The 24,149-nt window shown below is 43.4% G+C and overlaps 1 protein-coding gene across 8 annotated transcripts; it reads right to left on the bottom strand.

The window, feature by feature from the left end:
• Positions 1-1,937: 1,937 nt before the first annotated feature.
• On the bottom strand, positions 1,938-23,722 carry eps15 (epidermal growth factor receptor pathway substrate 15). 8 transcript variants are annotated; one of them, XM_010897789.4, is made up of 25 exons: positions 23,173-23,722; positions 20,604-20,645; positions 19,879-19,968; positions 19,704-19,751; positions 19,487-19,582; positions 19,313-19,375; positions 18,941-19,066; positions 18,652-18,711; positions 17,982-18,191; positions 17,745-17,890; positions 17,136-17,298; positions 16,277-16,359; positions 14,602-14,674; positions 12,224-12,385; positions 11,932-12,129; positions 11,339-11,671; positions 11,112-11,246; positions 9,884-10,019; positions 9,730-9,774; positions 9,272-9,651; positions 8,768-8,840; positions 8,604-8,674; positions 6,774-6,909; positions 6,431-6,618; positions 1,938-2,927 (listed from the first exon to the last, which is right to left on the bottom strand). In XM_010897789.4, exons 1-25 carry the CDS (start codon positions 23,197-23,199, stop codon positions 2,781-2,783), a joined length of 3,231 nt encoding a protein of 1,076 aa, XP_010896091.2. In that variant the 5' UTR covers positions 23,200-23,722; the 3' UTR covers positions 1,938-2,780. The 8 variants fall into 8 exon arrangements, with proteins under 8 accessions (XP_010896091.2, XP_019904633.2, XP_019904629.2 ...); XM_020049074.3 differs by lacking the exon at positions 23,173-23,722 and adding an exon at positions 22,205-23,145; XM_020049070.3 differs by lacking the exon at positions 23,173-23,722 and adding an exon at positions 21,011-22,151.
• Positions 23,723-24,149: the final 427 nt, after the last annotated feature.

Here is a 24,149-nt window from a genome sequence, read left to right as displayed (position 1 = left end):
TCCAAGACAGTGCAAGGGTGCCAATACTTTGGTCACAGCTGTACAAATGCCAGCTATTCTAGTAGGGATGTTCTTCACACAAGTATTTCACCCAGGCTGTATCCAGTTTCTTGTTAATAATTCATTCTTTATATGCTTTTTCAGCTTAAAATACAGTTTTTTTCCCTGTACAACCAACCTGTTTCCAGATTTGTGACATCGCATCTGTGTACAGAACATTACTTCATGAACCCAATAGATCTTCACAAACTGTATCAGTGGGTAGCGTAAATTATATTTCAAGACAATGAAAAGCGGGCTACACTTGACACTACATGCAGAGGTATGGATGTAAACTGACAGAAATAGTGGTTTTACTGTTTTTGTTCTTTTTAGCACCTGTACAACCCTCAGCACTGCAATAAGACTTAACAGAGATTATTAGGAGGAGGTCAAGAAAGGTTAATGGTCAGACTTAGATGTTACACGTTTTTTTTAACAAGATGGTTATTATTTTTCCTTCAAATACTGAGCATGCAAGTCTTTTTTCACTGCCTGTTTGGCAAAGATAAACACACAGATGAAAGTTCATAGAAAAGGTGAACGACCTATAATAAATTGTGGGATTAGAAAAATATACAGGGAAAAAAACTGCTTTCGGGAATATGGGGTCCTGGGTCCTTTGCTAAGGGCTGTCAGGTCCCTGTACGACCGAAGCAGGAGCTTGGTCCGCATTGCCGGCAGTAAGTCAGACTTGTTCCCTGTGCATGTTGGACTCCGGCAGGGCTGCCCTTTGTCACCGGTTCTGTTCGTAATTTTTATGGACAGAATTTCTAGGCGCAGCCAGGGGCCGGAGGGTGTCAGGTTTGGGGACCACACGATTTCGTCTCTGCTCTTTGCGGATGATGTTGTCGTGTTGGCCCCTTCAAGCCAGGACCTCCAGCATGCACTTGGACGGTTTGCAGCCGAGTGTGAAGCGGTGGGGATGAAAATCAGTACCTCCAAATCCGAGGCCATGGTCATCAGTCGGAAAAGAGTGGCTTGCCCACTTCAGGTTGGTGGAGAGTGCCTGCCTCAAGTGGAGGAGTTTAAGTATCTAGGGGTCCTGTTCACGAGTGAGGGAAGGATGGAACGGGAGATTGACAGACGGATCGGTGCAGCTTCTGCAGTAATGCGGTCGATGTATCGGTCTGTCGTGGTGAAGAAAGAGCTGAGCCGTAAGGCGAAGCTCTCGATTTACCGGTCAATCTACGTTCCTACTCTCACCTATGGTCATGAGCTTTGGGTCATGACCGAAAGGACAAGATCCCGGATACAGGCGGCCGAAATGAGCTTTCTCCGCAGGGTGGCTGGGCGATCCCTTAGAGATAGGGTGAGAAGCTCGGTCACCCGGGAGGAGCTCAGAGTAGAGCCGCTGCTCCTCCACATCGAGAGGGGTCAGCTGAGGTGGCTTGGGCATCTGTTTCGGATGCCTCCGGAACGCCTTCCTGGGAAGGTGTTCCGGTCCCGTCCCACCGGGAAGAGACCCCGGGGAAGACCTAGGACACGCTGGAGGGACTATGTCTCCCGGCTGGCCTGGGAACGCCTCGGTGTCCCCCCGGAAGAGCTGGAGGAAGTGTCTGGGGAGAGGGAAGTCTGGGCATCCCTGCTTAGACTGCTGCCCCCGCGACCCGGCCCCGGATTAAGCGGAAGATGATGCGATGCGATGCGATTAGAAAAATATGCAAAACTTCTGTAGATGTCTGACACCCTGGATTAAGGTACCCTATTATTTGATGCCTACAATTATCATCATAAAATGGCTACTCAGTTTGGCGAATTCTGACATGCACTACAGGAACGCAGGATCAATAAGTTAGCCAGCTAACTTTAATAAACAAACAGAAATATCTCCTGATTTTCTAGTTTATTTCAGAAAGCTGAATTTCAATATGATTTTGGTTTAACATTCTATTATCTATCATGCCAATTTTAAGTTGAATATTTTTTTTTATTTTTTTTTTAAAGCTGTCTAACTATCTAGCTTACCTCTCAGGTGATCTCTATTCATATCCATACACAGACACTAACAAGACCCCAGCTCTGACATGGAAGCCAATCAAGAATTTGGATACTACTATGGATAAAAGCTTTGGATATATAACTGAAATGTAAATGACAGATTAATCACAATTTAGCTTTGGCTTATACCTTGATGAATTACTCTTTTAGTAACTTGATAGAAGTTAATTATTACCCAATCATCATCATCATTCCCCCATAACAAAATGAAATAATAAAATCGGGAGTCTGAAGAACAGGTAATATCCATTTTGTGTATGCCATTTTTATATTTTATAACTTTGAATCTTTGACATTCAATCTCTGGGATTTTTTTTTTTGAAACCATAAGTGCTGAATATTATCTGTCTAGGTGTGAGCAAGCATCTACAAGACCCTTGCAAATGAAGGCAGACCTTTTGCAGTTTGTTCGGTGTGGTCAAGGCATCAACAGAACCATTACATCTATACTTGACAATCTCTGTCTATTTACTGTACCAGGACGGCTACTGAAGTCAGAGGACATCATAGTTCCACTCCCACAACTCAACCAAACACCAAAATATTAGGATTTATTAAATAGACAAACTTGAAAAATGCCTATGAGTGAAACAAGATTAAGTGGTGGAGGGAGACTGGCGGAGGCCAATACTCCAACTCTCTTAATTGGGTCCAAGTGGCAGGCCATTTAGTTCAATTCTCCCACCACTTCCCCCTTCATTTGGTGCTGGCTGGGGTCACGCAGAGTATCCAGGATTGTTTCAGGAAAACTCTGACTTGCTTAGGGCGATGGCCAGCTCCAGATCCTCTTGCTCCTGTTGAGTTAGTCTGGCCAGGCGCTCCTTTTCCTCCCGCTCACTCTCCCTCTTCGCCCACTCAATCATGTCCTCCTCAGTGTGGTACTGCTGCTTAACACCACATCAAAACACACATGCATAGACACACAGCACAGCCTGGTCAGAACCCCTTAAGAGATACAGAAAAATGCTATTCTACACACCTACAAACACACATTTTTATCTATTCCTGTTGGGACAATTATTCATATTTACAATTCTATTTTTCCTCAAACCCTAAAAACAACCCCAATTGTAAATGTACCTTCAACTTAATCAAGACTGGCGACATGTGGCTTGTTGCACAGGTTCATAAAAACATGATTATACACACAATGCGCTGCATCAAGCCAGATCCCTGCGCTGTATTTAGCCAGGTCCCTGCACAAGCCTGCTATAATGTGTTGATTTTGGAAATAAATCTAATGTGTTTGCTCCAGATCAATTATTTGGGCTGGGATTGAGTAGCCAGAATTGAGTAATGGCTGTAATGCATGTCTGCATCTAACAGGGATAAACACATTCATAGGTCAATGTCAGTAGCAACACAGATCATGCAAATATCTACACAGCTGGATGCCACAACCTGGTATGTTAGTTTATAATACTTAAGACAACAGACATTATACAGTGACAAGCATGCATGGCTTTGCAGTGTCTGATCTATACCAATGTAAAGGATCATTTAATTTATTTTCCAACTTAAAAGGTTCCTCAGCCTGAAAATACTGTAGCATATGACTCAAGAGAAACTGTTATCAAGGGTACCGTTTTCTATAAGCAATCCATTGCAAACATCAGCTAATTTTAGCCACGCCAGCAGAAAATTAAGTACTGAGTATGTGTAAGCATGTTTTACAAAAACCCCAAAACAGTTGAAATACTCTCTTTGGTGTAGAGAGTTACTTAGTTACGATTTGTTAAAAAGTAAAAAAAACTATTCATGCTCAGACTGTCAAACATTGCCATGGCAGTTTAAAGAAAACAAAACCATGAATTCTAGTTTCTCTGGACCCAATGACAACCTTCAGGAAGAGGAAGCACTGAACATCAAGTTGGAAAAAAGTGAAATTGTATAGTAGTGCCACGTTGACCGCTGAATGTGTATCACTGAAAGGTCAAAAAAGCAGATGCCGGAGGGGTTCTAGAGAGGGAGATCCTGTCCAGCCAGGCATGGAGAACAACCATGACATTATGAGTATTTCAGGTTTTCTAAGACCTTTTTCACTTATAGTGTTGACTGTCAAGGTGAAGTTCCATTCAAAACACGTGGCTATTTCTACTGGTATGAGCATAAGGTCAATCAAACTGTAATTCCTGTTTAGCCCCTGGCTTTGCGCAGTTGAAGTGATACATTGAGAGTTAAACGCATTTATCACTGGAAATAGCCAGGTGTTTTGATATTGATTCGTTTTTTTGTTGAGATGAATGCCAACAATTTCAAGGGAAAAATGAAATATGCCATTAAGGAAGATTGGCAATGGTCATTATTGAAGGGTGTTGGATCTGGCCCATATATCAATCATGAGTTTTGCCTTTAAGGAGGGCAAAACTGAAGTGTACTAGAGTAAACTTCAGTAACTGAACCAAATGTGATGTAGGCTGTGTATAGTTATTTCATACAAATGTTGATCCTCTAACTTGTGTATGTCAGTAGATCTGTCGAAGCAGATTCGTTATTCACATGGATTATAAAATGCCTGGTAAGTGATGGAACATGGCAATAAATAACTGGGGAATGCTTAAAAAAAAGATTGTAACATTTTACCTGCATCAAAGACAAATTAAACCAAACATTTTTTTCATTTTAGTTTCAATAGTCATTGATGCATGGAGTAAACAAGTAAAACCCACAAGAAAAACCCCTTTTTACTCTTATTCTTACCAGGTAAATTGCCTGAAAACACATTCTCATCCCAGCAACAACCTGGCAGCAAACCTTAAGAGACAGAGCGAAAAATTCCTAGCTTGCAAAAAAGGATTTGACCAAGCAACCATTTGGTTACTCTCCAGATGCCTGATAGACTACTTGCCATCCATAAATGCTTACGAGGGGTTGGTCAAACTAGGTCTGTGAATTCAAAACAATGCGATTGTTGATTTTCCACAGGATAATTCAATCCCGGATTCAACTGCACCAGTTGCGCCGTCATCATATGCTAACAGCAGCAATGTTTGCCAAATCAAACAGATGGAACCCAGAGATGGAGATGTACCCTTCATTAGACTGATTTAATTCCCTCTCAGTGAGGTCATCTGTGCCGACTGGGGCCAAGGGTGAATGGTGGCATGAAGAGTGATTCCGGTCAGAGAGAGACAGTGATGCAGGAGGCAATTGGGGGGGGGGGGGGTCATTGGGAGCCAGCCAATCAATCACGAGGAGACGATTAGTACGGGCAGGGGTCATGCGGGGTGAAGTCAGAGGAAGTCAAAGCTTTTATCCGTCCTGTGGTTGAGCTAGATGTACTAATCACGAAAGCCAAAGCGAGCCACCTAGCCTTTCCATCCAAAGCCAACTACAGGCCAATGAGGGCCTTTCAGTGTGCGGTGTCCTATACAATAATTTGTCTGTCTAAAGTGAACACCGTTACTTACAGTGAATCAGTGAAAATAATTTCCATTAGTAATAAATTAGGATGTTTACTGATATACATCTACACTATTTAAGGAATAAAGTTCAGCAGTGCAAGACTTTCTATGGGGAAATCGATTCCTAAGGCTCCAAACCTTTACATAAAGTAACATAACATTGGTAATGAAAGAACAATGAAATGTATAATGGAGCACAAATATACCACAAAAAGGTAAACCAAAATACAGTCATGACTCCTCTTTGGTAAAACAAAGGAAAGCATTTGAAATATTTAAATATCAAATAGACACTAATGTTCAAAATTTGTGGTTACTTGGAAATGTCCTTGTTTTTGAATACAATTGTGTCTATTAAAATAACAAAATTGTTCTGAAATACATTGTAGACATTGTTAATGTTGTAAATGACTCTTGTAGCTGGGAACAGATAATTTTTTATGGGATATCTACATATGCGTAAATAGACTAATTATCAGCACCCATCAGTCCTGTGTTCCAATGGCACGTTCTGTCTGCTAATCCAAGTTTATCATTCTAAAAGGGTGATTGATCATTAGATATTCACAAAATGGTTATGTAAGCACAGTTGAAAACTGTGCTGATAAAAGAAGCAATATAACTGGCCTATGTATAAATAAAACTGTCCTATGTATATATAAAACTGAATGCCTGTGTACACAACATCAGCAATGTCCACACTGTATTTCTGAACAATTTGTTATTGATTTTTGTTATTTTAAATGGACAAAATTAGATTTCATTCAAAAATAAGGACATTTCTAAGTGACCCTAAACTTTTGAATGGTAGCGTATGTACAGTAAACATATATAGAATATAAATATATTTCTCCTTAGGGAGGTTTGGGATTTTGGCTATGGATGGAGGCTAAGGCTGCTGTTTGGAGGATGGGGCTTGGGACCAAGGAAACGGGGAGGGGCGGGGGCTAGTCACTGGCAGGTGGGGGAGAGGGGGTGGTGCTCACTTTGTCAAAGCTGGCAAATCGGTCAGGGTCCCGTGCGGGCTGGAGGGGTGAGGATGGGGCGAAGGGATCCTGGGCAGCGTCCTTAGCAGGTTGGGAGAAAGGGGGCTCTCCTGAGCCCTTTGGCAGAAAGGGGCCCCTTCTGTGGAACGAGTCAGACGACTCTGATCTGGAGATGGAGGACCTCTTACCTGCATGCGTGCGCACGCAGACACAAACACGCAGACACACCACAACCAAAGAGCGCTCAGCAACAGACGAAAAGCCCAAGGAAGAAGTCCTAAAAGTCCTATCAAGCAGTCTAAAAAGAACACGAAAGAAAGAAAAATAGAAGTGTGGGACTGACCTGGGGGCGGAGGGGGAGGTCTGGTGGGTGTTCCCGTCTTGGGAGGCAAGGCTGGGGGGGTGTCGGGGCTACTGGGCTGACTATCCCCCATAAAGAGGTTCTTGTTGGATGAGGCGAAGGATTCGCCACCGTTTGACTATGGGAAGAAAAGAAAGCTACTGGATGTCGAGAAAATATTTACCTCAGGGCCGGATTGAAAAAACGTGACAGCCCTACTTTACACTACCCTACTAGGTGGTTTCCTGGTTGTGTACAGTGGGGAGAACAAGATTTTGCAGGTTTTCCTACTTACAAAGCATGTAAAGGTCTGTAATTTCTATCATAGGTACTCTTCAACTGTGAGAGACGGAATCCAGAAAATCACATTGTATGATTTTTAAATAATTAATTTGCATTTTATTGCATGACATACGTATTTGATCACCTATCATGCAGTAAGAATTCCGGCTCTCACATACCTGTTAGTTCTTCCTTTAAGAAGCCCTCCTGTTCTCCACTCATTACCTGTATTAACTGTACCTGTTTGAACTCATTACCTGTATAAAAGACACCTGTCCACACACTCAAACAGACTCCAACCTCTCCACAATGGCCCAGACCAGAGAGCTGTGTAAGGACATCAGGGATTAAATTGTAGACCTGCACAAGGCTGGGATGGGCTACAGAACAATAGGCAAGCGCTTGGTGAGAAGGGAACAACTGTTGGCGCAATTATTAGGAAATGAAAGAAGTTCAAGATGACGGTCAATCTCCCTCGGTCTGGTGCTCCATGCAAGATCTCACCTCATGAGGCATCAATGATCATGAAGAAGGTATGGGATCAGCCCAGAACTACACGGCAGGACCTGGTCAATGACCTGAAGAGAGCTGGGACCACAGTCTCAAAGAAAACCATTAGTAACACACTACGCCGTCATGGATTAAAATCCTGCAGTGCACGCAAGGTCCCCCAGCTCAAGCCAGCGCATGTCCAAGCCCGTCTGAAGTTTGCCAATGACCATCTGGATGATCCAGAGGAGGAATGGGAGAAGGTCATGTGGTCTGATGAGACAAAACTAGAGCTTTTTGGTCTAAACTCCACTCGCCGTGTTTGGAGGAAGAAGAAGGATGAGTATACCCCCAAAAACACCATCCCAACCGTGAAGCATGGAGGTGGAAACATCATTCTTTGGGGATCCTTTTCTGCAAAGGGGACAGAATGACTGCACCGTATTGAGGGGAGGATGGATGGGGCCATGTATCGCGAGATCAAGAGCATTGAAGATGGGTCGTGGCTGGGTCTTCCAGCATGACAACGACCCGAAACACAGCCAGGGCAACTAATGGCTCTGTACAAAGCATCTCAAGGTCCTGGAGTGGCCTAGCCAGTCTCCAGACCTGAACCCAATAGAAAATCTTTGGAGGGAGCTGAAAGTCCGTACTGCCCAGTGACAGCCCCGAAACCTGAAGGATCTGGAGAAGGTCTGTATCGAGGAGTGGGACAAAATCCCTGCTGCAGTGTGTGCAAACCTGGTCAAGAACTATAGGAAACGTATGATTTCTGTAATTGCAAACAAAGGTTTCTGTACCAAATATTAATTCTGCTTTTCTGATGTATCTAATACCTATGCCATGCAATAAAATGCAAATTAATTACTTAATCATACAATGTGATTTTTAGATTCAGTCACTCACAGTTGAAGAGTACCTATGATAAAAATTACAGACTTCTACATGCTTTGTAAGTGGGAAAACCTGCAAAATCGGCAGTGTATCAAATACTTGTTCTCCCCACTGTAGCTCAGTTAGCACTCATTCTGTAAACATGCTACCAATCAACTAAAACCTTACCTTGGCCAGGGCGCTGAAGTCGGCAAATCCTTCTCCAAATGACTCGTTGCCGAACACAGCAGCAAAGGGATCTGGAGGACAGACCCACATACATACATGAGGTTCAGCCTGGCAGGGTACTACCCCAGGCCCTCCTAGCCACACATCTTTCCCTGCAGGCTTACCTGGATCGGAGCCAGGATCTACTGCGGTACCTCCAGGGGCAAAAGGGTCGTTAGATGCTGCCGAGTGATCCTTCTGGGAGACAAAAAGCCAAATACATCTGTTATGAGGCTGCTGTAGACAGCTGGAAGAATGAAGAGAACAAATACGAAGTCATTCCTCATTTCCATGCTCAGCCTGGTTCTTCCTGGAAGCATATTTAACCCTAAGTGCTGGGGCAGGGGAAAGGTTTTGGGCGGGGGTTGGGGGGGCTTGGAGAGACAGGCTCCCTGGGGGAGTTTTCTTAATCCCGCAGCCGGACTGAGACTGCACTCTCAGTGGGACCGTACGTTGGCTGGATGAAACGCAGAAACACAGCTCCCCGGTCCAGAAAAACTAACAGACCTCACTCCACATGTGACCCTGATCTAAAATGTATCTGTCATGAATTTGGCATTTGTTGATATTGGCTGAATGTGGCTAAAGCCCAAGGCATACGGATAGTCCCGCACCGTGCTACCACTTACTGTGGGGACCTCAGAGCCAGGCGGGGAGCAGCTGAAGGGATCTGGTCCTGCTGTGCCCTGGGAGCCAAACAAGTCAGCCTCAGCCGTTTTGGATGCGAATGGGTCGTCGTCTACATCGCTGACCTTGGCACTGAAGGGGTCCCTGGATGCCGTGTTGTTGGATTTGGAGCTGAAGGGGTCAGGTCCTGCGGTATTGTTGAGCGGAGCGGCGAACAGGTTGGGCTCTGCTAGGAGGCCAGCACTGCCGCCAAAGGGGTCGCCGGGGGTGAAGGGGTCAGCCGACAGGAAGGGAGCAGCCGAAGACTGCTTGAAGAAAGCGTCAGCAGCAAAGGGATCTGTGCCCTTAAATGGATCCCCTCCAAATGGGTCTGTTGATAAAACTGTTACACATTTTGACATTCGAATCTTTGGGAGCAATGCATTTTTTTTTTTAAATGATATTAACGAGACTCACTCACCAGACACACCGGCCTTTCCAAACGGATCATCTTTAAACGGATCATCTGCACAGAGAAAACCACTGGGCTCAACTTTCATTACTCTCATAGGTACGTCAAATATGTAATTGCTGCTGTTAAGTGTACTATCTGGGATGTGAAGGGGTAAGCTCACGGTCAATGAAGGGGTCTGACTTGAAGAAGTCCAGGCCAGGGAGTGGTGGTGGGGTGGTCTGTGGAGGTAGAGAAGGGGGCGTAGTCTGGGGAGGCTCAGTGGACCCTGTTCTCCTTTCTGGCTCTGGGGATTCCATCTGTTGAGCAGATCCAGGTGATCAGGCCAATAGTACTTTAGCAAAGTCGCAACACAATATCCACAAATAAAATCCACATTTTAGTTGTTGGCGAAATTCAATCATGGGGGAACAGATGGCATAAAAACTGTGTGACATTAATGTACAGAAAGATAGTATTTTCTAAATGAGCAGTAGGCCAGACATTAACCCACGCTGCAGATTACTTGTGTGCTGGAGGCGGTGGCATTGCCAGCTGGACCAGCCAGGGCCACAACAAAAATAGCTTATGCTATACTGACAGTAATTATTGGACAACCGCACAGCTGGTTCAGGACAGCTGAAGATTGAAATATGTCCTCCATTCCTGTCTCGACACACCTTGTGAACTTATACCACTGCACAATCGAGAGCATTCTGACCAACTATGCCACAGTGTGGCCGCCCGGAAGGCCCTGCAAAGGGTGGTGAACACCGCCCGGGCACATCACTTGTGCCCAGCTCCCAGCCATCGTAGACCACCAGCGCAAGCAGTGTCTGTGTAGGGCACGTGGGATCACCAGAGACCCTTCACATCCTTCGTTCCCACACCAGCAGGCTCAGGAACAGTTTCTTTCCATCTACTGTAACCCTGCTGAACTCTGTCACCCATCACTAACCATACCCACCCGCCCACCGCTTAGTACCACCTCTCAGGGACCTTGTTGCAATACTCCCTTGTACTACTGGACACTGACACTGCCTTGTAAAGTCTGATACGTTTTAATTTGTTTCAGGAGCTTCATTGCTGCTATCCCAGCTTCTCAGTTGCACATACTACCGAACACCTCCAACTTGCTCAATTGCACAGTCAGAATTACCATATGTACTTTCATTTGCCTTCTTTGCACATCTATACATCCCACTTGTAACATACACTATACTTAACACTTGTACATTTCCTGCCCTCTTCTATTTGCACTCCTGGTTAGATGCTAACTGCATTTTGTTGTACAGTACTCATACTATCTAATCTAATCAATCAGGAAGTATTCTCTGGTTTGGAGGAGTCTGCCTTCCTCAGGTTAACAACCACAATTGAGTTGGCGTGCATCTATCCAATTCAATGTGTACCTTGGGAGTGCTAGCTTTAAACGACAGCTCATCTTCTTCCTCATCTTCTTCGTCCTCTTCATCCACCACTGCTTCAACTTCGGCTGTAGGACTGCGGTGTTCTTGAAGGGTGGGAGCAACAGGACTAAGGCGCTCCTAAGAAAACAGAAGGGGAACAGGATGACAACGTCAGACCCCATGATGACATGCAATGACATACAAGATATTTAACAAGTTAAATATATTGCCTTCACAAGGTTGTCCTGTTGTACTGGCCAGGTAGTAAATGGTAGGCTGTTATAGAGGTCCTCGAAGGCATCAGACTTGGGCTCCGGTTCCTCTAACATGTTACGCCTCTCCTTTACTTCCAGCTGTTCTTCTATGGGTTCGACTGGCTCCATCAGAGGCTGGCTGGCTGGCCGCTCCACCTTCAGTTTCTCGGGCTGTTCGTGGTGGTGCCGCTCTTCTGTGGTACCGTTCACCAGGACAGGCACTGGGTCGTCCTCCAGGGCCCTCTTCCAACTGAGCTGGGCCGTGACCGTCCGCTCCTCCAGCTGGAGATCACTCAGCCTCTGCTGCACCTGCACTCAACCAACAGAGACATTAGAGACAGGTGAGCGATGAGCAAGACAGGGATTACAAAAAAGGGAAGAAACAAAAAGAAAGAGAGAAATGGAGCGAGAGAAAGAGGAGTTCTGTAAGTATTAGTTATGCAATAGTGTCTTTTCGAAGTCCAGTGACACTACTTTAAAGAGAGAACAGAGTTTCCTTTCCTGCCAGTGAGGATTTTGCACCACCCCATCACCGTTGAAGTAAAGACGGTGGGTCTGAATGGACCCACCTGAGAGACCTGGGAGAAGGAGTCCCGGACAGAGTCCTGCAGAGGGGAGAGCTGCTCCCGCGCTGCCTGCACCTTCTCCTCCAGCTGCTGGGTCTCCTCCTGCAGCCGCAGCAGCTCCTCCCTGGCCTGGACCAGCTGCTCCTCATACTCCTCGATTCTCTGCTCCTGCTCAGTGTGCTCCGCCTGCAGCGACGAGATCTACGCCCAGGAGAGACAACACAGTAGCTATTGACCGGTCCCTCTCTGAAGGGGACTCCGGTGTGAGGCTGTACGAGGTCGACGGCAGTCTCACCAGCTGGTTCTCGTGGCTGCACTGCTGGCGGATGAGGCCCAGCTGCTCCTCGAGGGCACTCTTCTGTTGGTCCAGGTCCTCCAGAGCCTCCTGGACCTGCTGGCGCTGAGACTGCAGCCGCTGCAGCTCTCCGCTCTCCTTCTGCACCTCCTTCTGCAGCTCCTGAGAAGGGCAAGGACAAGTCACACAACAGCTGGAGGAAGAGAGAAATGTGATGAATAAGGAAAAAAAGACTAGGCCTAGTGGGCAGACGAGATTAGTCAATCCGTCGTGACTGCCAGGATACACTGAAATGTCTATGAATAGATATCTCAGCCTTGGAGGTCCATACAGAAGAAAAATAAATAAATCTATTTGAGCATACCCCAAAGACGCCGTCACATTGATTTAGTGTTCATGCGTACATGATGTTTCGGAAAGTGTCAGGTAAAACTGAAATCAGATGCTCCTCAACACGGGCTGCAAAGGATGGACAAATGAATGATGTGTTCACCCGTGGCCTCGGAGTAGCAGCCACACTTCAAGCTGTCGTTTGAAGCAGCCAGGCCATCACAGCCCAAAATAGAAGCCATTTTTAGACCCAGCTTCTGCACTGTACCAAGGAAATCCAGCCCTGGTCTCCTCATCGTTAAGGTTGACTTATATAAGAAACATGGATTCAAGACCAGCTTATTAACACGCTAACCTCTTGTTGTTTTCTCTTTGTTTAAAATACATAATTTCACAATAACTAGTGACGGATTAAACATAGTATAGTGAAAAATCATGTTTAATCAAGTCGAATTGTATTATTTGGCCTTTATTTTTGGTAAAATCTCAATTGCCAATTGTGCATTGAATATTGTATCATATTTAAATGTTCTATGGGTCAGTGAATTTGTTGCCCCTTTATGGACAAATGTGTCAAAAGTGGAGCTTTAGCTTATTGGGCTACAAAGGTCCCATTACAGGTGGCCGAAACAAATCAAAGATCCATGTGACGTTTTCTGGAGGTACTGCTGCATACTGATCAAGAACCCTCACCATTGTTTGATGGAACTATATTTTGCTGCTCTGTGTCACAGAATTCTAAAATCTTAACCGAGAGGTCCAATAATTCCAGAGCGCATTGTGCATATTCGTATTCAGCAGAATCTCTGGTCCAAAACAACTGAAGATGGTGAGTGCATGCATTGTTGTACTGGTAGAACAGGTTTCCTATTGTGAACAATATATTGATGCTGGTTAATTAGCAATAGCTAGGCCATGCAGATTTGTTGAACCCCTTGGGTAAACAAACAGAGATGCCTCTCTTCAGCTAATCATAGCCTTCTACACCCAAGGCCAAAAACAATACAAACAAACCTGTAGATTTGTAGTTTGATCACATAGGTTGAACTCTGGTAATTTTAAAGTTGAACTTAAAACGTTAATAAAGTCAGGGAGACTGCTGGGAGTCAATAAAATACAAGTTGAGATCAGATAATGACATCCAGTTATTATAATACAAAAATGCAACAGGATAATCAAACACGATGAAGGATTACATTGTTTTGTAATGAATTGCACACCAGTTCCAACCAAAAAAAAAAGTCATTCTGCTTTGAATCCAACTCCTAATTGGAGTTTCCTGCCTGGTTGGCCCTGTCCGAGGTGATGTGCAGACAGCAGCCGCAGTGTCTCCAAAAAGACAGACCTCCCCCTGTAGTCTGGTTCCTCTCTAGGTTTCTTCCTAGGTTCCAATCCTACTAGAGAGTTTCTCACTCCTCCATTCAGAACTTAAAATCAGCAATATTATTTATTTATTTTTACCATGAACTGCTTGTTTAAAAGTTCCTTCCACAACATCAAATATATTTAAATACCAAGACATTATTCGTTACATGTGCTTATGCATCGAATCATTTTAATAATAATTTTCTTGCTGCATCACCTAACCATGCTTTAGTTTTCATGGACTAATGGCTTGACATTCTCCTTCAAATTAATTGATACAAAAATGCATGGTTCTTGTAAGGACACCAAACTCTCCAGATCATGGAAGCACACTACCACCACGGTGCTTGAATTTGGTTTCAGGTCTTTAGCAATGCAGTGTTTGGTTTTGTAAGACGTCACAGTACTTGAAGTGTTTTGACTTTTGAGTAATCTATCCATGAACATTTTTCCAAAACCTATAAAGCCACTTGTTTAATTTATTATATAGCTAAGATCAACAAAAGGGTTGGGGTCAATTTAATTTCACTGAAAATAGTCCCTTACTGAAAAGCATTGAAGTGAATTGGAACTTGTGTACATCCTAAACTGACTGGAAAACAATATGAAAAGACCAACCGTGGATGAACAGTAAACAAACTGAAGGTAGTGAGAAGGAATGGTAGGCAGGAGGTTTATGTTACCTGGACTTCGCTGGTCCTTTCCCTGATTCGCTCTTCCTTCTCTTTAATTTCCTGTTCCACGGTGCCTTTCTCCCTGGAAGACCAGCATAGCAAACAGGAATATTTAATCACAGTGGAGACCGAGGGCACCCCCAGCCAAGCTACCACCCCACCACCGCCAGCTTCAACAGCCAACAGCTCCTCTCCCTGCACCACCATCCTGATTCTGCTACACCAGACCACACACCAGATAAAGCCTGCAGCAACCGCCTTGGGCGAGAGAGCCTGCGCGCGCGTGTGTGTGTGTGGACTTGTTCTGGAAGACGGGAGAAAAGAAGAGAGGACTGTGCGCAGATGGCTGCCTGGAGGAAGTGACAGTGATTCAGCTGAGAATCAGAGAGAGGGGGAGGGGGAGGTATGACGCTCCATACCTCCGATCATTTGCTCCGGTCAATTCACATACACGAATTGACAGAAGCAATCCCCCCTCCCTTTCTTGCAGTCATTTGAGAAAAGATAGATTTTTAGAAGGTTATTTTTCTGGATTTTGCCCTTCGAATAGGATTATATTCAAATAAATATAATTGAATGGAATGGAATAGACTGGAATTATTTTTAAAATACCAAGTCATTCTATTAGAGCTTTACCAATTCACAACAATAAAGTAAATTATTTTGTAAGGCAGGAACCAGAAATGCCAAAATGCAACCTGGAAACATTACTCAGAGTGATCAAATATTTGATGTTTATATCCATCCAGGGCAGATTACTGAACAGATACCCAATAGTATAGATAAAAAGGTAGATAAAATCGATAAGACAGAAATCTTTTTATTGCATTATCATGTAATAAATCATAATTTAGAAAACAACTTTGTTTTGGTTTTTTGCTGACAATGAACATGTTAATTGCTGGTTTAAGCCACACAAATGAAAAGCTGTTAGGGCACAAAGTGGTGCCCAGGCTGACTACATTCTGACCGTATTTAGACACTCTGACTGGCAACTATCCAGAAACAACATTTGTAAACATGCAATGCACTTAGAGGCATTGCTCGCAAAAATAAGACAATGTTGGTTTCAGATGAAGAACACTACTACATCCAGGGGCAACTAGCGCTTACCTTTCCCTAGTGACGGCAGCACTTTGGCGCTTCCAGCAACCGCAAAAACCATGAATCATCTTTGCAGCTTCCCGTGCTCTATCACCAATGGGACGCGAAGTTCCTCACATTTGTTTCCTCCTCTTTCCTAATCAACTTTAAACATACTTGCTGTCTACATACTGATGGAGACAACTACATTCATGCATCTTCTCTCGTCTTTGTTTTACAGAAAAAGGAAGTAGCTACAAATAAACTGTGAAGAGATTGGTATTTCCCCCCTGTGACCAAGCTGCAGTATCTGTTCTGGGGCATCCTCAGCAGATGATACTAGATAGTCTACACTCTGGACATTTAACGAACCACCCTGGTTCTCCCAAAACAGCAGGACCGGTCATGCTTCCAGGTCTATCTGCCGTCCATAAACAGCAAGCACACCTTGACAGATATGTTAACCTGACATTCCCTGAAACTGTATTTCCAGACATGGGAAGTCAGCAATATACACCAACACAACACCGAAACAGTAATGTGGAACTAACCCTTCTCTAAAATGCTGTTCGACGTATAGGTGAAAATAATTGACACTCACCTTTGTAGGTCAACAATCTCATTGCTGAGCGAGTCCAGTTCCTTGATGGCGGAGAAGTCTGCAGCCAGATTAGCAGCGTTGCTCTTATGGAGGGAGCAGATCAATCAAAGTAGAAAGAAATAAAAATTAGACATTTGTTTAGGCTCCACCCATGTCAGGGTGGGTTTGGTGACCAGGCGCACACTACAACGAATGTATTTCTAAACATATGATCGATGGAATGGCAAACAACAACATGGAATAACTGGGCCTCCAGCTAAAAGGGCAACTCATTTAAATCTCACCAGTTAAATCAAACCCATTTTGCTGAATATAGAGGAAAATGTAAAAAAGATGGTGCATACAAGATGTGTTTAATAAAAGCTAATGTGTGAGACAATTAAAGCATATTCACATGCACACAAATGGGATGAAAAGGGCACTAAAGATGACTACCACTATCGAAGATGGAAGCAACCGGTAGGTAAAGGAAAATATCATGAAGCGGGGGGGGGGGTGAAGTCAAACACGCAGGAGAGTCCCCAGCCAAAGGGAGATCCCACCTTGTGTACAATGCATGACTCATGAGGAAGAACGCAAAGAGACAGCACACACAGAGACACACGGCGGCAAGCTAGAAAACAAAAATCCCACAGACCAGAGGAGAAGGAGGGGAAAGGATTAGTCAAACATTGGGAAAAAGACAATCTCAGAACAATCTGCATCGCCGTCAACAGGCGTACTGGACAACACACACTTCCTAGCACGTCATCACATAAATACACTCCATCCAAATGAAGAAAGGTCGTTTAGAATTGGCAGATGTTTTGTTCCAATTGCTAAGAAAGAGCTGAATGCTGCAATGGTAGAAATAAATTACCTGTTTGGCGGCTAGGCTCAGTCTGTCGGAGGGGGGGACCATTTCGGGGGAGAGGTTCTGAGGTGGGTCCACACCCTTGGTCAATTTCTGGTGGATTAAATGCAGCGCTAGTGCAAACTGTTCCCGGGTTAGTTTCCCCATGTCCCCAATGTCACAGAGCTCCCTGTGGAAAACAGTTGAGCACAATACAACAGAAAAATCAATTTCATACCTCCGGCAATGTACAAGCATAAAGCTGACTACAACTATGGCCTGGTTTCCCAGACCTGTATAAATCCTAATGCTGCTCTAATTGAGTAACTTCAGTGAAAGAGCTTTAAATGTAAGATCTAGTTTACTCAAAGTCCAGAAACCAGCCACGTATTAACAATGTTCAATGAACTGCTAATGAGTTATTGTGTTCATATGGTGGTACATGGACACAAGTTTTACATCCTGTGCCATTTTAGCAGTCTGAGCCTCCGGGCACTGGTCTGAATCTGTCAAAGGGGTATTCTAGTAGACCATCACTGACCTTTCCTCATTGTTCTATTGAATGAAAAAGAAATTGGGGCTTACATAAAAAATTGGGACTTCAAAAACATAAAGGAACATAGTGATATGTCTTACCAGATGCGTGCCAGTGTGGCGGAGGGCAAGCCAGTCTTTAAGAAAATATCTCGGACTTCAGGCCCAGAGACAAGGCCATCCATATCGAGATCAGTCTTCGCAAACACCTCATCATACTTTGCTTTGTCTGACAGAGACACAACCCACTAAAGAGCCAGAGAGATTAAAAAGGTGTGGGGTTACAATTCTTACCGCCCCACCTTCATTCCTTCACTGGAAGATGAACAGTGCACTCACAGTGACTGGGGCCGTGGGTGGTTTGGAGGGCAGAGTTTTGGACCCGGAAACAGAGGAGCGTCTTTCTTTGATGGAGGGGGGTGAGGGTAAAAGGGGCATCACAGGGGGTACAGAAACCGGCTTTTTCCTCTTGGAGGGGGGGACTAGGGGCGCAGGCAGAGACATAGGAACAGGCTCTCCCTCCAAAGCCCTGTAGACCAAGTACATGGCCTAATGATGGAGAACAGATGCATGTAAATACACCACTTACATAAATCCAACATAAATCTGTCTACCAAGACATTCAATAAGATCAGGGAGGTGCAATGACACCCAATTACTTACTGAGAAGCACACCAAATCTTACAGCATAGTCCAGATTTCATGCTTGCGCATACTTACGACAGCAAGGATCTGGCCATAGCATACGCTCGTAAAATGCGAGAACTCAAAATATAGCTCAACCCTGATTCAAACAGAGCTCTGTTTTAAGATAAAGGATCCTTGATTCAAAGCAAAGACAAGGAAGCTTTGAGTGTTCATGCATGTAATTCTAATGAAATAAATATAAATCAGAGAATACTGTCAACATAGGACTCACCTAGGGTAATGCAAAAATATATACGACATTGACAGTTACTGACATGCTACACTTGTCATGACTTCCCATAATTATTGACCCATTACTTACCACAGCAAACTCATCTCTGTCAAGCATACCATCTCTGTCCAAGTCACTCAGTTCCCATACCTGCAACATTAAAAGGTACATTCAGCCTCAGTATCTAAAAGAGTGTAAAATAGGCCAGTCATGCATTAACAGTGTTTCAGTGTCATGCACACAAAAAACAATCCTGTCAAGCTTGGAAAAGCAGCAGTAATGTGTTACACAAGAGCACCCCCGAGTGGGCATCTGGGCATTTACTTGGTGCAAACCACCACAACTCATTCATTATGACCCCTGCAGATGTCAGACTTACCCTTCCTAGAACATCTACTGGAAGTTTGGAGTTGAGCAGCACTGGTTTGACCTTCTCCCCGGACAGCATGCCATTAACAGGGGAGAGGCTGTCAAAGATGGCATCAAATTTCAGCTTCTCTTCCATCTGGAAATTCCAAGAAACAGTAAATGTATATGATTCAAGGTATGTTAGATTAGCACAATCGATAGAAAATCCTAATAAACACAATTAGATTGATTGCGTGAGTTTCACAACTCCCATGAAATGGCTTTGATAAAAAGATTTAAATAGATTTAATAGCCAACCTGTTGCTTGTTTCGGCTTTCATTATTAGTGACCACGACACAATGACCGGAATACATTTGAGAGGTAGTAACCAGTTCGTCTCACCTTAACCACCCACGGGCTGTCAATGGACACTCCCCCAGGTAGAAGTGGGCTGCTTGTGTCATGCTGAGGAGAGAAAGAGCTCCATTATCAACAAAGGTGACATTTTAAGCTGAAAGCCCATTAAAATACATTATGAGATATAGATATGGCCTTGTCAGGGATGATTGTACTTACAAACTTTGGCGGAGGAACAGCCAAATGGAGATTCTTGATCGCCACCTCCAGTCCATTTTGGGCACAGGCCACCAATCGAAGAGCAATGAAGAATTGCTTATGGGTACCAGACAAGAAGTGATTTCGGGTTAGCCTTGCATAATAATCCTTCCTTTGTTTCAGCAACCTTTGAAAGCTTTTAAGACACTGGAAATCAACGAGACAAAAGCGGCCTTACCTGTTTGTTAAGGCAACCCTTCCGTTCTGAATCTGCTAAATCCCAGATCTAACAAGAATATTTATAAATCAGTTAAATAATATAAATGAGTCAAAAAGGTTCCCACAAATGACCCTCCAGCGTAAGCTCCATAGCTGGGATGTCTGGCCATCAGCCGAGTCACTTAGAATCCTACCTTGCCCAGGACGAGGTCCGCTAGGCCTGACCTCTTCAGGAACAAGGCTGCATCTGCAGCAGACACCCGCCCACTACCAGAGGGGTCAACCTGCACCACAGGACAGAACATTCAGCACTAGAAAGAACCATAAAAGTGCCACATACTCAGCAAATATGTAACAAGTGCAAAAATAAGAGCATTGTTCATTTAGTAAAACAGGCGGGGCCCCTTGTAGCTCCGTCTGTAAAACACAGAGCATTTAACGGCAGGACTGCACGTTCGATTCCCAAAAAGAGCCAGTATGCTGGGGGGAAAAAACGCACCAAATGCTCTGAATGAGACGATCCGCTCAGTGACCTACATGTATGCTTTGAGTACAGGAAAATACTAAGGAATCAATGCTTTTCTTTTAGTGCAGCGTCTAAACACTTCAATTATTTGAGCCTCTAAGGAGAGTTGTCATTAATTCATGAAGGAGCCTCCTCCTGTGTGGAGTACATCACACAGTGGAGAAAAAGGGCCTGGAGAAATGTTCTGTGCAGCTCTGCGGCTACCGGCGAATGCGGCAGAGCCTTTCCAACCCTATCTGGTGCACTCCGATGTGAACGGCCCTGACAAGCTATCTGGTGTGTCAGAGTGCCTCAACAACTAAAAAACAACTACCGGTTTGGTACAATGGCATTGTCCCCTTAATTGTTTTTTATTATACATCACAAAAAGACCATGGTGAAATGTGGTCTTACCTGTCGATAATATTTGTCATAGATAGAATTTCCACTTGAGAGCTGTGGAAATAGATGTGAAATGCAACATGTGATTATTGGACTATGAAGAGAGACAGACTTTCATTATATCAAGCCAGACATTAACGTGTTATAAACCGTGTGGTTCAAATTATGAACGCTGATTGTCTGAAAGCTGTGGTATATGAGATTATACCATGGCATCACTTTTTTAATGTTCTAAATGGGCTAGTAACTAGTTGATAAGAGCAAATACCACACCTTTCTATCTAATTGATTAATTATACAGTCAAATGACTGGCCAAAGTCAACAATACATAGGATTTCTAAATAGAAATGGTGTTGGTGTTAAAAGAAAACGCTTGACCTACGCTATATCAAGGTGCATGCACAAGCTAGTTACAAACCCTGGCCACCGTCTGGCACCCTTTAGACCCACAAACTGAGATCCACAGGTGGTTGTTTGACTTTTGGCCAAGTAATCCATTGCACTTGCAGCTGCCAAAGCAAGTCAAATAAGTTACAGTCTCTAGTTTATTTTCCATGAAAAACCAAGACAATGTTCAAATTTAATTCAGGCTACACAAAAACATTCAGACAAAAATACTGTCACACTTCTTCAATCCTGTGTGCATGCTTCCGGAGACAAAGTCCTTGAAAGGTAAAAGCCTTAGTCTGCAAGTAACAGGCTCAACAACACAGTTGGGCCTCTAGTACATATGTTACACTATTAATGCTAAAACAACAAACATGAAATTGGGAAAGGAGAGTAATCAGAGATCCTTTAAAGATGTTATCCCATATTGTTTTGAAATACCATCTTATCTTTGAAACAGCTAATCCTAATAAATGGGAAAGGTTGAAGGAGCAGATGGACTCACTTCCTGATGCACACTTCCTGTGGTTCCTGATGATGCACCCATAATGGGAGTGTTCTACCAGTGGCTTAAAATGTTATGCTTTTGTCCTTTGTAATTTAACTGCCAAAAGTAATTCATATTAAAGAAAGAGATGACTAATATTAATGTAGAATTTCAGCAACATACGAATTGAAAGAGGATGATAAAAAATGCTCTAGGTATTCTATAATCAATTGATACGCTCATAATGAGATTGCCTTTTACTTCAATAGTCAATTAATTATTTATCTATCAACAGCCCTTCCCATTTTCTCCGGCAAACAATTGTGTCCCTGGAAATGTTGGTGGCCCAAACACTGAGTCTTTGTGTGACTAATTGCACAGCAGTCAACACACAAATCATTCTCTTCACAATACACGGCAGATAGTTACTAACATTTTATAGCGCTGTTGGATCTACAGTACTTTCTTATCTCCCACTAACAGAACTGAGCTGCCAAGAAATTGCACCAACAGTTAAAAGCAACTCCAGTCGTTTGCCTATATACTATCACAGCATAGGCACACAAAATATCTGCAAACCGTGGGACATTTTACAACTTATGGAATAAATACATACTTAGTATGCCTTCCGTTGAAATAATCATCGTGCCAATATTATAACTACTCGTACGTAACTTATTAGATTCGTACTGTGTACGTAGCTAACATGTTAACTTAGATATTAATGATAACTATTACCTTTAGCATGGGGATGTTAGCCTAACGTTAAAAATGGCTTAGACAATAACACAACTCTGGTAAATGATTTACCAACGAATCGCCAGAAAACGAACGCTGTAGTAAATGTCAATGTGATAACCAAAACATAAAATGTTGTCGTTAGCGAAATCTTCTGCAATAGATATTGCTGGCCAATACAAGTGCAGTGTCATATCGAACAACGGGCGGGTACTTCCTCTTTTTGCTAGCTAGCTAAGAATGATTATTGTAATATCTAAAGTAACTACAGTAACTATAAAACACATTTCCAAACTGACAATGAAAACAGGATAGTTATCGTCACCTACATAGATAACACTAACTGTAAACATGTGTCCCCGGCTAGTACAGACAGTACCTACAATATTATTACGTTAACGTCGTTAGCTAGCTAAAGAGTAAAGTAGGTTGCACCTAGCTATCCGACTATGTTACAAGATCACAAAGCATAGTCTGAGCGTGAACTCAAAATCTAGATAATTAGCAGGATAATGTTGTCTAAAAGTAACGACAGACGAACAACAACTACACACACATGACGAACAGCAAAACACTGACATTTGATTTGATTATCGAGAGCGTTTTCATTTGAAGAACAAGAAGGAAAGTTAGCTAGCTGGGTAAAGGAGTGACTACAGTGGATAAAATGAAAATAAGCAGACAACGCAAAAGTTATGGGTACCATCCAATCATTCCAAAATTGACAACAAACAAGCAGTTAATGTTAGCCTGGCTAACTACGCCCTTGCGCAGTCCCTAAAGAGATAATGCAGAAACTTTTTCCAGTTATAGCCTGGGGAGAACTTCCAAAGGAGTTTAACAGACCGCGTCAAACACTGGTTGTTATCTATACATATCCTCTAACAGTCCACAAACGAAATTATAAAATGAGCACATGGGTCCTAAGCATTATTCATCGTTAATTTAGAGTTAAACGACAGGGTTACCTGAGTCAGGGAGAGACTGGCAGCCATAGTGTTTCTGTTCCCACTACTACATTCTGCGTTGCGATAGATTAGAGTGGAGGCTTTAAAACGTGGCACTGGAGTTCTTGTACGGGTACTGGAATGGGTCGTTGGCTCTACTTTTTCAGATGGTGCTGCGACTGTCAGCAGTACAGTAGTGCACTGTTGTGAATGTGATTAAGAATTTTATACCATTCAAAAGGAACCGCGTGTGAACTAGTTGTGGTGCAACGCTGGACTATTATTCCCAGTAGGTTGTAGTTGATCTACAACAGTATCGATTTACCCTACTCACATTACAAACAACAGGAACGTAAAAATACAAATCTATAACGAGAAATCAACAGCAAATCAGTTACTTCCTTTTTTTCAATTATATTGGACTGTCACTTCTGTCTCAGATACAGACCCGGCCCCCACTTACATAATAGAAAATATGTTTTACAAAAGAGCCAACTTCCAATCAGCACCACTTTCACAGCTTGGTAACAGTTAATGGTACATCAGTGCAGACAAATTGGCATTAAGAACCATACTCTAAATAAATTGACATTACCCACATGATGATCAAAAGCCAGGCATCACGCTCTGTTTTAGAATATGTCAACAGCTGTACATATGCAACCTAATCTTTGTTTTTGAAAGTTTTCCTTTATTTGATTTACGGGAACTTGAGTTTGCTTCAATAGTTCCATTAGCTAAAACTATTCCTACCCAGTGCTCAAGTACAGAAATACCCAAATCAAGCACCCCATGTGCAGAAGACCTGCTGAAAACAAAAGCATGAAACCTTGGCACCACTTTCACACCATGCCCAAAACACAAGAGGGGGATAAATTCCATCCTAACCCCATATACATCCTTGGAGTACAACCACCTACCAGACATTGCACTAATAAGACAAACAAAACACTGAGGTAAACAATAATGTCAGGAAGTTAGATGGTCCATATCCTTAA

This window comes from Esox lucius, chromosome 8 (genome assembly GCF_011004845.1).
Source record: "Esox lucius isolate fEsoLuc1 chromosome 8, fEsoLuc1.pri, whole genome shotgun sequence".
Taxonomy (NCBI): Eukaryota; Metazoa; Chordata; class Actinopteri; order Esociformes; family Esocidae; genus Esox; species Esox lucius.
This window is presented reverse-complemented; position numbering and strand designations above follow the sequence as displayed.

Bases quoted from the DNA above. Each gene is read 5' to 3' on its own strand.
- eps15 (XM_020049070.3), bottom strand. From the start codon at position 21,148: ATGGAAAATAAACTAGAGACTGTAACTTATTTGACTTGCTTTGGCAGC. The intron at 19,752-19,878 runs GTAGGATTCTAA...TATTCTTGTTAG, and splicing joins CGGACCTCGTCCTGGGCAAG to ATCTGGGATTTAGCAGATTC. The intron at 8,675-8,767 runs GTAAGCCTGCAG...TCTGTCCTCCAG, and splicing joins AGATCCTGGCTCCGATCCAG to ATCCCTTTGCTGCTGTGTTC.